Genomic DNA, 16,113 nt, shown 5'->3' on the forward strand with positions numbered 1-16,113 from the left:
ACACCTGAGTGCTGCGTTTTCCAATAAGCCCATGTGTGCTTCCACACTTGGTGGATGTGATGATCCAATGTGTTCATTAGTGTGGTTGTTGGCAATCCGGGGCTTTGTAATGACAAGGAAGTAACCTCACAACCCTTCTCTGTGTCTAAGGTGTGAAAATGTGTGTAGCGTTTTACAAATCCCTGTGTAATGTTTTACAAAAAGGGTGAAGCAGACATTGTGTGTAATGTTGTGCAAATCTGTGGAGGTGTTTTGCTCCTTGGAGTAGAATTTCGCAAATTGTGTGGACATTTTTATTTTAGTGTGTAAACAATCGTAAAAACCTGTAAACACTAAAAGTGGTTGCTATGCCCAAATCATCCCAACCTCTAGCTTTGGTGACCATGCCCTAAACAAAAGCACCAAACCTGCAAACACAATATATGCTTTGCACTGGGTTTGAAATTCTCCAACACACTTCTTGCAAAACACGACACACTGTTTTTTTTACATAAGACACATTGTTCAAAAAGGAAGACTCATGCAATCATTGGGAAAACACATCGATTTCAAACACAAAACACAACTAAAATTGGAAAAGCACACTGACTCACACACATGAAAACATTTCACATCTAATTGTAGACCAATCAGTCTAAGCCATAGCACTACAAACACACCTGATGTGAGCTCAGCTCCTTTGGGCCAACTTTGGAAACATGGAGGCAGGAAGAGGGAGAGGAAGAGCAGCAGCAAGACGAGGAAGAGGACGAAGAAGGGGAGCAGGCAACAGAAGACAAATATCCCATGACATGAGGGCCACTTTGGTGGACCATGTTCTAAATCATGGCCTTACAATGAGGGAGGCTGGGCAGAGAGTCCATCCAAACCTGAGTCGCTACTCAGTAGCCTCAATGATTACAACGTTCAGACTGGAAAACAGGTATGTTTTGAAGTTTCCACACTAAAATGGACCAAAGAAATGACAGTATTGCACATTGTTCAAATGCACAGTACAATACATTGGTGTATTAGCGTAGGTCTATGGGTTTAAAGTATGATGTTTCATTTTCTACAGAACTGCCAGACGACCTGCACAGGGTGGAAGGCAGGCTATGTTCAGTGATGAACAGGAGGTGGCCATCGTCAATATTGTTTTGGCAAATAATGAAATCCGGCTTGGTGATTTGAGAGAGCAGATCCTTGCAGATCAAATAACCTTCACTGGCATCAACACTGTCAGCATATCTACACTCTCCTGATCCTCAAAAAGCACAACATCTCACTGAAGCAGCTATATCCAGTTCCATTCCAGAGGAACAGTGTGAGAGTCAAAGACCTCCGTCATGACTATGTGCAAGTAAGCCCACACACACACACACACACACACACACACACACACACACACACACACACACACACACACACACACACACACACACACAGTGTTGTGTGTAAATGTATATGTGATAGTCCTGTGTTTTCAATCACACTATATTCACTGTACATTATCTACATGTTTCTGTTTTAGAGGTTCCTGGAACTTGATGCAGCTCCACAGCAGCATGAGTTTATTTGTGTAGATGAGGCTGGGTTCAACCTGGAGAAAACCAGACGTCGGGGCCCAAACATTATTGGGCAAAGGGCCATAGTGCATGTCCCTGGTCAGCGCGGGGGAAATATCACCTTGTGTGCCGCCATCAGTGTACAGGGAGTCCTGCATCACCACTCCATCCTCGGTCCCTACAACACAGCCCTCATTATTGGCTTTCTGGACACACTTCATGAACCAGTAGTCCAGGACAGCCCAGAGCAGCCCCAGTTTGTTGTCGTCTGGGATAACGTCAGTTTCCATCGGGCGGCTCTGGTCCGGGACTGGTTCACCAACCATAATAGATTCATTCCACTCAACTTGCCACCGTACAGCCCATTTCTGAATCCAGTTGAGGAGTTCTTTTCAGCATGGCGCTGGAAGGTTTATGACCGTCAACCACATGCCCGCATGCCTCTTCTACAAGCCATGGAAGAGGCATGCGGCCACATTGAGGTGAGGTCCATACAGGGTTGGATTCGGCATGCAAGGAGATATTTCCCCCGTTGCTTGGCAAGGGAGGACATTGCCTGTGATGTGGATGAGGTGATGTGGCCAAATGCCAACAGGAGACGGGATCCAGAGCCTAAATGTCTTCCAATCCTTTTCTTACAACTCTGTTTTGTAGAACATTTTAGTTACCATGTCTTTGTGGTTTGTTTTTTTTTACTTTTACAAAAACCTGAAAAAAAATAAAAATACATTCTGAAGCGTTTCCATGTTGTTTTCATGTGTCTAGATCAACTGTAGTGGAGCAATCTTTCACACAAAACATCTATATGAGACTTTTAAAGTCAAAACCATCCAAAGTACTAAATCCAGCTGTGTTTTGCATGAAGCACATCTGTGTGTTGTTGCTGTTGTTTTCACGTGATCTTTATTCCGTTCCACAACATACACGAGACAACACAGCGCAGAACCGGAACTCCCGTTCCTCTGATAACAAGCAATAGAGAACAGCACCATCTATTGATAAAATGACGGTACTACAACACTCCCACTTCATTTTACAATAGCATTTTAAGGCTTTAAATAATATTACAGAGCCGTGCTCTTCTTCACAAAATAAACCTTTAAACAACAACAAAGGCTTCCCTTTTTCCTTTGTTTTTCAAAATTGCCTTGCTTAGTGCTATTAAATAATTTGCAATTAAACTCTTGCCATCTGTCTTTAAACACAATTTTTTTCATTTACAGTCACTTTCTGGAACTCTTTTCCACATGCTTTTAGACTTGCTTTAACCCGGCAGCGTTCGGCGTTCACCTGTCAAGCACAAACCACTCTACACATCCAATCTCTAACAGGGAAACGTCCAATCTCTCCCCTGAGATACTCAAACTTCTGTTTAGTCAGTGGCTTGGTCAAGATGTCTGCTTTCATGTCATTTGTTGGACAATATTGCAGTTCTATTTGTCCATTCTGCACACATTCACGGGTGTAGTGGTAGCGGATGTCTATGTGTTTAGTCCTGGAGTGGTTCACTGGCTCCTTGGTTGTCCTCCAGGATCACTGTGGACGTAGCCTCCATTCCAAGATCACTCAGTAATCGTCTCAGCCAGATAGCTTCTTGAGCGGCTTGACTGAGTGCGACGTATTCAGCTTCTGCTGTTGAAAGTGCAACTGTTACCTGTTTCTTGCTGAGCCAGCTCACCGCTCCTCCACTCAGTAGAAATAGATTGCCTGTCGTAGAGTGACGGTCATCCTGATCACCAGCCCAGTCAGCATCTGAGAATCCCATCAAAGCTCCAGAGTCTGAACGATAAAAATAGCCCAGCGTATTTGGTGTATCACCCAAATACAAACAAAGTGCAAAAACACAGGCTGGTGAAATTTGTGAGCAAAACAGCTGCAGAAAAACAAACACAGACATATGAGCCAGATCTAAATGATGACGGTGTGGGGCACAGAGTCAGGACTAGGGGGACGCAGGGGGTCAACAGGAGTGCAGAAAAGGCTCTAGAGCAAAATGAACCCGGTAAAAGTCCACATTGCGATAGTCCAAGGGCAGCAAATGAGTCTACTGAGCATAATGAAACTGGAAGTGTTACAAGCATCGATCCTGAGAGTAGGCGGTATCCAACAAGAGAAAGGAGGGCACCAAATGACCTAGGCGACTTCGTGAGAGAAGACAGTGATAGTGACGGGATGCATGTCACAGTAGACTACTGCTGCAGAGCAGTTTGTGGCATTCCGCAAACTTATGGTGAAGCAATGCAGTCAGACAATTCAAAAGAATGGAGAAAAGCAATGAATGAGGAAATCCAGTCTCTAAATGAGAATAAAACCTTTACCCCGACAACACTACCCGTGGGCAAGAAACCAGTGGGGGGTAGGTGGGTTTACGCAATCAAGTCTGGTGTAGATGGGAATGACCAGTACAAGGCTCGATTTGTAGCCAAGGGCTACAGCCAGAAAATGGGGGTAGACTATGGGGAAACGTTTTCACCTACAGCAGACCTAACCAGTGTTAGAATTGTGCTACAGAAGGCAGTGCAGGAAAATTTACTGGTCCACCAAATGGACGTGAAAACCGCGTTCTTACACGCCCCCATCGACCACGAAATCTACATCAATCCACCAGAGGGCTATGAAGTAAAAGAGGGTGTAGTCTATAGAAAGCGTTGTAAACACATAGACATTAGGTATCACTTTATTAGGTCTACTGTGAATGAGGGTAAGGTGAATTTAATGTATTGTGCTACTGATGAAATGGTCGCTGATGTGATGACGAAGCCTGTCAGCAAGTTCAAACTGGGAAAGTTTGCAGGTCTTCTTTTTGGTGACTAATATATGTAAGCCAAAGGTACACATTTGTTTAATCTTGTTTTGGTGTTTTTGTGTTACCAACCTGAGTACAAGTGGGGGTGTTAAAATGTAAGCCTATTTTTATGTTCTCAGGTTACATGACTGTAAATATTGTTTACTCTTAGAGACACAAGAGGGCGCAAGAGCACACACAATAATTAATGTATGAATGTTCATGTATTGTATTGTGACCTAATGGGCTTCCCGTACATGGACATTTTTATGCGGGACGTTTTTCATATTCCAGTCAGTCCGCGCTCAACCCAACCGGCAGATGGCCACATTTCATTGTTCTGAAATAAACGTTTATTTGAGGTCTCGCGTGGTCTCCCTCCAGCCCTTCCGCCCGGCTTCTTCTTCTTTTTCTTCTTGTGCAATTCCGGCAGTTTAAACGCTATTTAGCGTATTACTGCCCTCCACAGGTCCGATGATGAACTATATTTTCACATATAATCCTGTATTGCGCAGGAATTGCAAAATTGCCTTAGAGATCAACTCATGGTTCTCACGATGTCCAAGCAAAGAAAAAAGAGAAAAGGCCTGAACTCCAGGTCCTAACAGTCTATCAAATAATGTATGTCTTTCTGATCTATATTTTCGACACTCCAGAAGCACATGTTTTGTTGTCTCAGGACTCCCACACTCACACAGACCAGACACATGTTTCCCTACGATAAACAAGGAGTGATTTAACCCACAGTGACCCAGTCTTAGTCTACACAGTTTAACTGAATCCCTACGGGACTGAAACGTGCAGGTCCATCTTTTTTTAACAAGAGGTTGTAAAGTGAACCTACCCCTACTTTCTTTTTCCCACCCTTTTTGCCATTCCTTCATTAAGCCCTCTTTAATTATTTCTCTCAGCTCCGCTCTCCCCCAGGATATATGGACATCTACTTCTCTATTCAAACTCTGTTTTGCAATCTGATCCACCTGCTCATTCCCCTCAACCCCTGCGTGTCCCCGAACCCAGCAAAAGGTGCTGTTCGCCCCGGCTTCTTTCTCCCTGGTCTGTTTTAAAACCTCCCAAAACGCGCCCCCCGTCACCTGACAGGCACGTCAAACAGCTGATTTGGGTAAACACAGCTGATCCGTCAAGACAACACATCCATAATAACGATACATAATATCAGGCCACAGGTACATTCGGGCAGGAACATAATAATTATGGATAAACATATTAAACCTGGTCATATTTACATTTAGCAACCAGGATTTATTTTAACAGTTTCTCCCACGTTTTCAACATATGTGGCCTAGTGTCACAAGCTGACTTGGTGAACAGTACGCGGTCTGCATCAGTAAATCTGTGATCGACACCGTGGTCTACTGAAGAAAGACGTGAACGTGTATTTATACCAATGACTCACACACTTAGCTGAAAATACCAAAATATCACAGTATGACGTACGGCGGTGCAAACGCAGCAAGGAAATCCCTGGATTGGTCTGCTTCATCAACAACAGTGTTGCCATGGTGTCGGGCTGCACGATATATCGTTTGAGCATCGTCATCGTCATGTACGTGTGAGCGATAGTCACATCGCAGATCCTGCGATGTCGGAGGCGAATGAACTCCTCTCATTTCAACGGTAGCTGACTGAAGGTGCGTGTCCACAGGCAGCGGTGTTTCCCCGCGTCCCATTCATTGTCTATGTGAAAAGCCGTGCAATGCATTCTGGTAGCGTCGCGGTGAATGTCGAGAGACGGCGCGCGAGTTGGCCGCTCCTCATTTGCATAAAGTTGAAGTCGAATCTACTTTATGCTAATCAGAGGCGCCGGGCTCGACTCGCCGCCTCGGGAACGCTCACGAAAATCTTCTAAACTGAATGTTGTCGATCTAAAATAAAGACAGATTCATCAACTGCATAGCTTATTTCTCACTTAAAATGTTTTCAGAAACATCTTTCGGTGAACTATTTTTGTAAAATAAGAGAAAGTTTCCAAACGAGCGGCCATGTTGGTCTGCATGAACTCCAGAGCAGACAGGACAGCTGTGAAAGCGATCGTCCAATCAGGTGCAGCCATGAAGTGTGGGCGTGATTGTATGAAGGAGAGCGCCTGTCAATCATCCTCTAGTGGCCGCCCAGCAAGCGTTTAAAATCGCCCCTGTGGACACGCACCTTTACAACGAGCGGGACCGTGTTCAGGGGCGGTCCCAGACCATTTGGTGCCCTAGGCGAGCTTTACTGATAGCGCCCCATCCCCACGAAAAAAGACCTCATGTTCAAAGGATTGCACATTTATTTAAACAATGATTATCCAAACAATGGTGGTGGCAGCTTCTACCATCTCTCCAAGGAAAAATGGAATCAGGTGGTACGTGATACAGCTCTGAAACAACTCTGGTATCATTACGTCTGTTACTGGAAGAGGCCAGTCAGCAAGAGCTGGAGGGGAATTGCCAGTGTTTGCCCTCGCATCTAGAGGGCACATGAAGCACACTTTCTCAACTTGTATTCAAGATAACTTACTACAGAAACACACACAAGATATAGAATAGATATAATGTCTATGTAATGCTATGGTGTGACTGCAGCATAAAGCATAACCTGATTTTTTTTTAAAGAGAACATCCTTGAGCCAACTTAGATGAATAAAACTGGTCAGTTTAGTTATTGCTAAGAGAGACACACCAAGTGTGGAATCAGTGGTGCAATCAAGATGAGCAGCTTGCACTCACCTGAACATCCAGGCTCAGTGGTTAGAGGCAGGTGAGACTGGCAGGAGGAGCAGCATGCTCTTGTAGTGTCTCCTCTGGTGGCTCTAGCTCCATAAACATAGAGAGAACACACAAGAGCAAATACATTGACTGGATGAGACATCAGACATGGCACAACATATTGTCATTTTCACATAAGTCAATACATTTTTATCATCACAAACATTCACTGACACATTAAACTCACCGGAGGAAAGCGGAGCAGCTGAGGTGGATGGTTGTTCCTGGTCTGATGGTTCAGCTGCTGGTGGTCCGAGATATTTTAATAGTGAATCTAAAATGATATAAAAATAAATAAATAAACAAGTGTATTATCAACATGGAGTTAATCATTTCCATTTTTCAAGTGATATTATTAAGTTGCTCAGCATTTTAATTTTGACATTCATTTTATATAAATTAATTTAGTCCCATATGCTCACAGCTCTATGTGCATACCTCTCTGTATAAACATAACTCTACCTGCATATATCATGTATATTATTATGCTCAACTTTTTGGATATAATATTCCATCAGTATACTTATCTCCGTTCATCAGTATATAACATATGCTCATCTTTTGCACCTCTGTCTATAAAGTCCACATGTTGATATGATCGTCTGCATATGAGGCACTGACTCAGCACTTTACTAGTTTGCACTCTGGTTAGATGTAAAACTGTATTTCACGGTATTTGAACTGGACAGTAAAGTTAAAACTAATCCAGTCTGAACCAGTCTTATGACAGTCTTATTATGACTTTGACTGCATGTTAATAACGACCAAACCGAGCCGAACGAAGCGGAGTCACACACCTTCATTGCTACTTAATGTAAGCTTACTAGTAAGACGACATTATGCTGCTAGCTAGCTAGCATGATTATATCACGAATGCTCGGTGAATTTAAAAAGTGTCTCATCAAAATGACATACCTTTCTCTTCGCACGTTACTCCTGCTCTTCTTTTCGGCGCTTACGAAAGTGCGCCCTGGATGGCTTTTGCCGTTTCATGTTTCGTACAGTCCGTAAGCCCTGGACACACAGCCGACCGACCGATCAGTGGCTCCATCAGCGCCCACTGCTGCGCACACTGTGTGCGCGCTAACATGGTGTGACCGTGACTTGTAACAGCTAAAGGGGCAATACATCAGAATAGTCATTTCTTTCACTTAAGTTTAAATTATTTCTTATGTCAAAGTATTGATGTAAATAGAGGGATGGCAAAACCGTTGAAAAATAAATATAATAAAAAAATAAATATATTTATAATATATATATATAAAATATGTGGGCATTGCAGGTTCACATCCCGGCGAGGACATCTCACGTGTGTGTTTTTTTTTGGTTTGTTTTTCTGCTTGTATAATTGTCTTTAGATCAGAGAATTAGACCAACATTTTACCTTAACTATGATAAATATGTCATACAATTTCCCCAGAACCCAAATATAACTTGCAAAAACATGATAGACATAAAGATGTTATTATTAATAGCATGTTATAGATCCCAATGACAAAGGCATGCAATTGTCAGCCACATAAATTCCTTTCAGGAGTTCATTAATAAGTTCATTGAATGGTTGAGATAAATGAGATGGTCAGATGGAGAGAGAGAGAGAGAGAGAGAGAGAGAGAGAGAGAGAGAGAGAGAGAGAGAGAGAGAGTTCCGGCCAAAGAAAGAAGTATTACAATGTTCCATAGACGGGAATTGAACCGTGGCCGGCCGCGTGTAAAGCCGGAGTTGTGGTCAGTATTATATTAGAACATGTTACTCTTAACGGTACTTCCGTATTAAATCAATCGGAAATTCTTGCCCAAGCAGCCTCGTGATTTTTATTGATCACTACAGTATTCCCTTTATTGGTTATGATGGGTTTGTACTCCTCATACAGTTCCATCAATAATTTTTGCTCTGGTCTTTTCTGCCATTTTCTCGATGATTCGACATTCACGGTTCTGGTCTGGCTTCATATCCCGTGAACGGCGTAACACACGACAACGTTAACCTGGCTTGAATTAGCCTCAACAAGGCGCGGCTGAAATGCGTTAATGGAACGGGTTTAGCCACAAGTGGAAGTTGGCGTTAGTTCTAACCAGGCTTAACCAGGTAAGCGCCGCTTTAATTAGCGAGTTTGGTGGAATACCCCTTAGATCTGAATGTCCTTCAAAACAGAAAACATTTGTAAATCACTAAGGCAGCTGACAATATTAATGTTTTATATAGTTTTGTTGAAATCGTGTTTACTTCCTTTCTACTAGATTCTGCTCTTATTTATTTATTTGTATCATTTTTGATTAAAAAAGAAAGATGTTTAGTTTTACTGTAAAATATTTCAGTTGTTGAATAAAAGGTTGAAACATGTTTATCACTCATTGTTAGTTTCTTCATGTATTTATGAAGCTGGAATGTTCCATTTTAATACAATATAATAACACATGATAGAACAAAACATGTCCTCAAGTCCCAGCACAATAAAAGCAAGCAAAAAATATCTCTAAAACAGACAGAAGCCATTCTACTAACATTCACAAAAAGAGGGAAGATCAGTGCAGGTTAACTGTCCACAAGATTTCAGTGCTATTCAGGTCATCTGGTGAAAATTCCTGTATTTTTTAATAACGCAATATATATCGCAGGATTGAAAAAAAATGCAATGTTAGTTTTTTCCAGACCAGACACGGTCCGGCCAGATACGAGGTTCCACCGAGTCTTGTTTACAAACTGAGCAGCTGAAACATCTATCCTGTATGAATTCTCATGTGTCTTTAAAAGTCCCATATTATACTGATTTTCCTCAATTCCACACAGCTGTCAGAGGTCCAACAACACTGTTTTTGATATGCATTGCCCCAAACCCATCCGTGGTCCTGAATTTCAGCTGTCTCAAAGTTGCTCAAATGAGCTCTGCTGAGAACAGGCTGTTTCTGTGCCTTTAAATGCTAATGAGCTCCGGCTCCGTCTAGCAGTAGCACGCGCCAATGTTTACTTGGATGTATCGCTATGGCTCCCCTATGTGTCCCAGGTGAAGGTGCTGGGTCCATATGGTTGGGACAGATCCTTTTACGAGGGTCAGTGTCAAGGCAAAGCCAGCTTTGTACTGACCCTCGTTACTGAAGCAGTGCCATGTGAAGTGGTTAGCACACACATACAAGCTAACACCGACCGTAGCCGGCACATTGTCATTAAAAATGAAACGCAACCACCGTCTCTTCTGTAGCTGGGACCGAATATAAGTGCTTATGATGATTTGAACAACCAACAACAGAGCAATCTGTGTCTAACTCTGAGTGACAACATTGTGAAACATCGCTATCTCACCAGGACACACCGAGCTTCACCTCGGTAATGAACGCCCCCTCTCAGATATCTCCTATCATCAGAGGAGTTCGGCCTATGCAAATGACTCCCTTCGTTACGTAACGACGGGAGCTTAATCTGAACAGCCTGTAGGAGTGCCGTTGTACCAGTAGGGGGCTGCAGAGACCATGTAGGAGTCGATTGTTTTCCTCATTCTGGGAGTTGGCAGGCTTAGGGAGGACCAGTTTATAGGGTTAGAGAAAACCTGTTTTTCATAATATGGGACCTTTGAACTTTCTCTATATTTGAAATATTTCTGACAAACTGAACAGCTGAAATGTTTCTTTCCTGTATGAGTTCTCATGTGAAGCTTTAAGCTTCCTCTCTGCGTGAAAGGTTTCTTACAAACTGAGCAGCTGAAACATCTATCCTATGTGAATTCTCATGTGTTTCTTTAAAATTCCACTTAGCGTAAAAGACCGTTTGCAAATTAAGCAGCCGAAAGGTTTCTCTCCTGTATGAGTTCTCATGTGTAGCTTTACGCTTCCTCTCTGCGTGAAAGTTTTCTTACAAACTGAGCAGCTGAAGGGTTTCTCTCCTGTATGAGTTCTCATGTGTGCATTTAAACTTCCACTTTCTGTGAAAGTTTTCTTACAAACTGAGCAGCTGAAAGGTTTCTCTCCAGTGTGACTTATCATGTGTAGCTTTAAATATCTTCTCCGTGTGAAAAGTTTCTTACAAACTGAGCAGCTGAAAGGTTTCTCTCCTGTATGAGTTCTCCTGTGACTATTCAGATGTGAGCTAGCATTGAAACATTTATCACACTCTGAGCAGCTGAAAGGTTTCTCTCCAGTGTGAATTCTCATGTGTGTCTTTAAACTTCCACTCAGTGAAAAACATTTCTGACAAACTGAGCAGCTGAAGGGTTTCTCTCCTGTATGAGTTCTCATGTGTGCATTTAAACTTCCACTTTCTGTAAAAGTTTTCTTACAAACTGAGCAGCTGAAAGGTTTCTCTCCTGTATGAGTTGTCATATGACTCCTCAAATGGTGTTTGTCAGTGAAACGTTTACCACACTCTGAGCAGCTGAATGGTCTCTCTCCTGTGTGAGTTCTCATGTGATTCTTTAAACTTCCTCTTTCTGTAAAATATTTCTGACAAACTGAGCAGCTGAATGGTTTCTCTCCTGTGTGAGTTCTCATGTGTCTCTTCATATATCTATGGTCAAATGATTTCCCACATTCGGAGCATCTGAATGGTTTCTCTCCAGGACTACATCTAGAATCACGGTCAGGGACTCCATCATCGGTCCAAGTCTTTAAACCTGACTGAGGTTCTCTGGTCTCCTGCCAAGCATCACTGTCATCAGTCTCACATGAGTCTTCAGTCATGTCATGAGTATCTGGTTGTGGTTCCAGTCCTCCACAGTCCTCTTCACCAGCTTCTGTTTTCATGTGTTCAGTTGAGCTGCTGGCTGCAGCTGAAGCCAGCCCTGAGAACTGAGGCTTCTCTTCATCTTCATCTTCTTCACTCTTCACAGGGACAAGAGTGATGGGGAACTTGATATCAGCCTCCTCCAGCCCTTGAAGCTGCTCTCCCTCCTGACTGATCCAGACTTCCTCCTGTTCCTCTTTGATGTGTGGGGGCTCTGGGTCCTCCTGGTCCAGACTGGAGCCCCAGTCCTGCTGCTCAAAGGGAACCTCTTCTTTACACGCCATCAGCTGCTGGACGTCTGCAGGAAAACAGTAACAACACACGGAGATATGTTAGTAAAACAGCTGAACACTTAGTCACAAGTCAAAAAAAACTTGGGACACAAAATAAATGTTAGAACCCCAAATTTTTAATTACAATAAATGTTATTTTCTAAATCGGTTTTACATAACACTAGATTTGGGTCTGCTAGAGACTGGACCAACAGTTACAGTTATTATTAGGGCCACGGGGCAAGCTGGCATAGCTGTAGGGGCCAGTGCTCGGGGCGAGGGACTATTATTATACTGTGGATTTTTTCCTACTTATTATTTTCTTCTTTCATCTTCCAGACAAATTTCGATTCGCTACTTGTCAATTGACAAATTATATATCAAAACGTACAGTTTGATCGGGATCAGTGTTCTATTACTTTAATCAACAGAATAAGAATAACGGCGCAAAAACTGCGCAAAGTTTTGCATTGAAGTGAATGGGATGGGTTGAAAAAAAAAAGCGAAAAAGAGCAATCATCGAAGTTCTTCAAGTGTCTTCTGCTCAGGCAACACGGCATCATGACTTGTCGTAAATATACACGCCACTTCCTGTGGTGTGTTATCTGTACGCAATTCGAGCTTTCCGCGTGTATGTGTACGTTCTGAGCGAAATGACCCATCACATCCGCGTTTGTGTCAGCGCCCACTAGCGAAATGACCCATCACATCCGCGTGTTTGTCAGCGCCCACTAGCGAAATGACCCATCACATCCGCGTGTTTGTCAGCGCCCACTAGCGAAATGACCCATCACATCCGTGTGTATGTAAACCTTTAGGGTTAGGGTTCGGCGTTGATAAACACATGAAAAGGCGATTGTGCGTAGTGATAACACGCCATACTGGCATACGAGTTGGCGTGTCATACATACGCCATTTCATGAGATCAGTCTGGCTCAGGCATACTTTCACCTGGAACCTCCATTTAAACTTTTAACAGTAGACACAAGTCTTGTGTATTGGTGTATAAATCCACGTTTCAATAGGTCATGTCGTTTTTGATCAATCACTCTTCAATTACTATGATCATTTTTGGAGAAATTAGATTATAATGGGTGTGTATTGCACGGAATGTTCGTGTCAGAGTGTGTGACATCATCGGTCAGAGTGGGAGGGAACCCCAAAAAATTCCAGATTTTTTTTTCTCTTCCCACACTCCTCCCGGCCACAATTTACATTCTACACACAAGATATTTTCCAATTTCGTAAACAAACTTGTCCTGTCTCTCACAATGTGCTCAAAACATCAGAGAGATTTACAGAATTTGAATTAGCAGCCTTTAAGTGCAGCCACGTCTGTATTTTCTCCTCATTGACTCCAATACAAAATGTTCTGAGAGAAGCAGAGAGAGAACCCCCGTTTTAAACTTGCAACTCTCTCCAAAATATTTACTGCAGAAATACCAAAATCATATCATGTTTTTGTAAACAATGAAATACGTAGAAAGAGAAAACAGGCTACCTTCTGGGCCTTTGTGTTTTCTCTTCGTCCACCGTGTTTGCAGGTTGCAGAAGGACATACTTGTCCAGAAGGTGTTTATATTCGGACAAGGCAAGCGCGAGAATAACTGTTGTAGATGTAGTCATCTTATTTCCTCTTCCGTTTTTGGCCGTTTGCTACTTTTTCCGACTTTGTAACTGAAATGCTGATAACTCGGGTGTGACGTCATTCCCAGCTCCGGCTTCCGAGGTAAATGGAACGCACCATTATTCTAAGTCGCTTTGGATAAAAGCGTCTGCTACTTAGCTACATGTAAATGCATTGAGATTCGCCTCTTGGTCTCTATATACTCTTTGGTTCCGGTGAGGAAGGCGGGAGAGGAGCAGCAGGGCAAGATGGCGGACGAGCCCGCGGAGACGGAACAAAGGAAGAGGAAAGAAGACAGCAGGAGGGAAACCTGGCTGGAACATACAACAGCTGTCCTTTATCACCCGGAAGCCCGGAGAACGAGCCCGGGTTCGTCGGCCGCGGCACAAAAACAGCGTAGCGGGTTAAGAGCCCTTCATGACCGAGGTGGTCTCAACCACATGGAACGGGACTCGGCGGTCCGGTAAACGTCACACACCGAGAGGGATTCTTTCAACACGCACGGCAGCTGTCCGGTCTCTGCCCAGACAAACACTCTTACCTGAGACCGCTTCACGGAGCGAGTCCGGTCTGTGGAAGTCCGTGAAGGCGTCCGGCGGGGTTTCCTCGGGCTCGTGCGATGACCGTTGTGGTCCTCGTGCGGCTGGTCTTCTTCTTCTCTACACTTATATGTGTAGCGGTTGTCACACCAACGTAAAGGTGCATTAGCGCCACCGTGAGGCAGCGGTCTGCGCTCCCTTTGAAGTCCACGTGAGGTTGAGGGGCGTCACAGAACTCTCATCGAGTGGCGAAGTCCCGCCTTTCTATTTCCGGTACATGGGACCTCAAAATGAATTTCTGATGCATGTATTCCTGTGGGGAGATCGAAATTATTTTCTGATGCCGTTTGAATTTTGCCATGAATTTCACATGTTGTTTGTGGTTTTTACAAATAATTTTTCATGCAAAAGAAGAAGTTAGAAGTTAGTTAGTAGGTTTTGTGTGAACTACAGCTCGTCACTAACCTGACTCTCGCCAGATTCGTTCCGCCTAGCTCCACTCATCCATCTGGGATCGCTTCCGTTGGGAGTGATTTCGACACCAGATTTTATGGATGAGCCAATCAGGACGCAGGGCGGGAGTTTCATATATGTGACGTAGCGGAGAAGCGACTGTGAGACTGTTTTGATTCAGACAACAATGGCGGCTCGCATCGAGGAAGCAAGCGTCAACATTGATGCTGCTGTTTCATCCGTGTTGCTGTGTTGTTGTGTTGCTGATTACTGCTGCTATATCCAAGATGTCGGCTGTTCTGTTTTGATTTTCCCTGCGTCGCTCTCATCAGCGTCACGGGTTGGCTTCGATGTGAGTGGTTGAAGTAGCACGTCAGTAAAGATGACGGACAAGTGTCTTATCCAATCGTATGCAAGGATTTTTGATAAGGCCCAGCCTTCTGAAACACCTCTCCAATGGAGCGATCCCAGATGGATGAGTGGAGCTAGGCGGAACAAATTCATCTGGCGAGAGTCAGGTTAGCTCGTCGCTGCTCTCGGCGTGAATAGGGGAATTCGACTTGCGCCTGCAGCGCGCTACCTAAAGACTTGTGTCCGACTTAATGATGGGGTATGTAATCCTGTTCAGAAGCACTTTTTGTTATACTGGGTGAAAGACCCGTCTAATTTCAGAGGGATCAGCCCTCCCCGCCTAAGCGCGAGTGCACAACCTTCACGTCTCGCTGATGCCGGAAGAATCAGCTTGGACGGACTCACTGACGGGAGGGGCGGGACTTAGAGGAGGCAGGAGGAGGTGCTATTTTCAAATCTTGCTAGCTTTCCAACATTACATACCCCTGCTTTAAGCCTCGGTTATGCTTCTGCAAAGACGTCACAGGGTCGCGACCATATCACGTGACCCAAAACATCGCGGGAACAAGTTTTTAAGAGCCGCTTCTTGCAGCGCTTGGCATATATATATATAAAAAAACATATCCTCTTTGGTTTGCTGCTGTGTTCTATCGCTTGAGCACCATAGTCACGTTGACTTTGTTGTCCGACTTGATGGTGTTTGTCTACGGTCTCTTTTAGAGCCCGCCCCCTCAGACACCTGCAGCTCTCGTCGGCGTGATAAGTCAAGTCAAGTCAAGCCAAGACCATCCCGAACAAGCCTAGTGATATCCGTCAGTTTGAGCCGGCGATTCCTCGTCTTCTCGTCGGACGGGAACCGAAAGCATGACCAGCCGTACCTGCTGGAACATTCAGGAACATCTTGGTTTGATCGGCACTGAATCGCTGTGAGAAAGGGTGATGACGTGACGTCACATACGCCACGTGGAGTCTTTCTAATTTCCTCTACAGCCTTAAACTGAACAATTGTATAATAAACGTTCAAACTCTTGATGTGGAAAAAGTAGAATTTAAATCCACAA

General features: G+C 43.8%; 1 protein-coding gene and 2 long non-coding RNA genes across 4 annotated transcripts; 1 reads left to right on the forward strand and 2 right to left on the reverse strand.

Moving 5' to 3' along the window:
* Nucleotides 1–529: 529 nt before the first annotated feature.
* Nucleotides 530–1,763, forward strand: LOC311014066. The gene is made up of 3 exons (XR_014597221.1): nt 530–922; nt 1,058–1,339; nt 1,511–1,763. It is a non-coding gene; the product is annotated as an uncharacterized lncRNA (long non-coding RNA).
* A 5,247-nt stretch (nt 1,764–7,010) lies between these two features.
* On the reverse strand, nt 7,011–8,096 carry LOC311011510. Its single transcript, XR_014596900.1, has 3 exons — nt 8,013–8,096; nt 7,285–7,371; nt 7,011–7,141 (listed from the first exon to the last, which is right to left on the reverse strand). It is a non-coding gene; the product is annotated as an uncharacterized lncRNA (long non-coding RNA).
* Nucleotides 8,097–9,454: 1,358 nt separating this feature from the next.
* On the reverse strand, nt 9,455–14,623 carry LOC311015574 (uncharacterized protein). Of its 2 annotated transcripts, XM_084012915.1 has the most exons (3): nt 14,485–14,623; nt 14,251–14,446; nt 9,455–12,108 (listed from the first exon to the last, which is right to left on the reverse strand). In XM_084012915.1, the coding sequence occupies exon 3, from the start codon at nt 12,092–12,094 to the stop codon at nt 10,802–10,804; it is 1,293 nt and encodes a 430-aa protein (XP_083869041.1). In that variant the 5' UTR covers nt 12,095–12,108; nt 14,251–14,446; nt 14,485–14,623; the 3' UTR covers nt 9,455–10,801. The 2 variants fall into 2 exon arrangements, with proteins under 2 accessions (XP_083869041.1, XP_083869040.1); XM_084012914.1 differs by having other exon boundaries at nt 14,251–14,623.
* Nucleotides 14,624–16,113: the final 1,490 nt, after the last annotated feature.

The sequence above is a fragment of the Eutrigla gurnardus genome, assembly GCF_963514095.1.
Source record: "Eutrigla gurnardus genome assembly, chromosome: 1".
Classification (NCBI taxonomy): domain Eukaryota; kingdom Metazoa; phylum Chordata; class Actinopteri; order Perciformes; family Triglidae; genus Eutrigla; species Eutrigla gurnardus.

Bases quoted from the DNA above. Each gene is read 5' to 3' on its own strand.
- LOC311015574 (XM_084012915.1), bottom strand. From the start codon at position 12,094: ATGGCGTGTAAAGAAGAGGTTCCCTTTGAGCAGCAGGACTGGGGCTCC.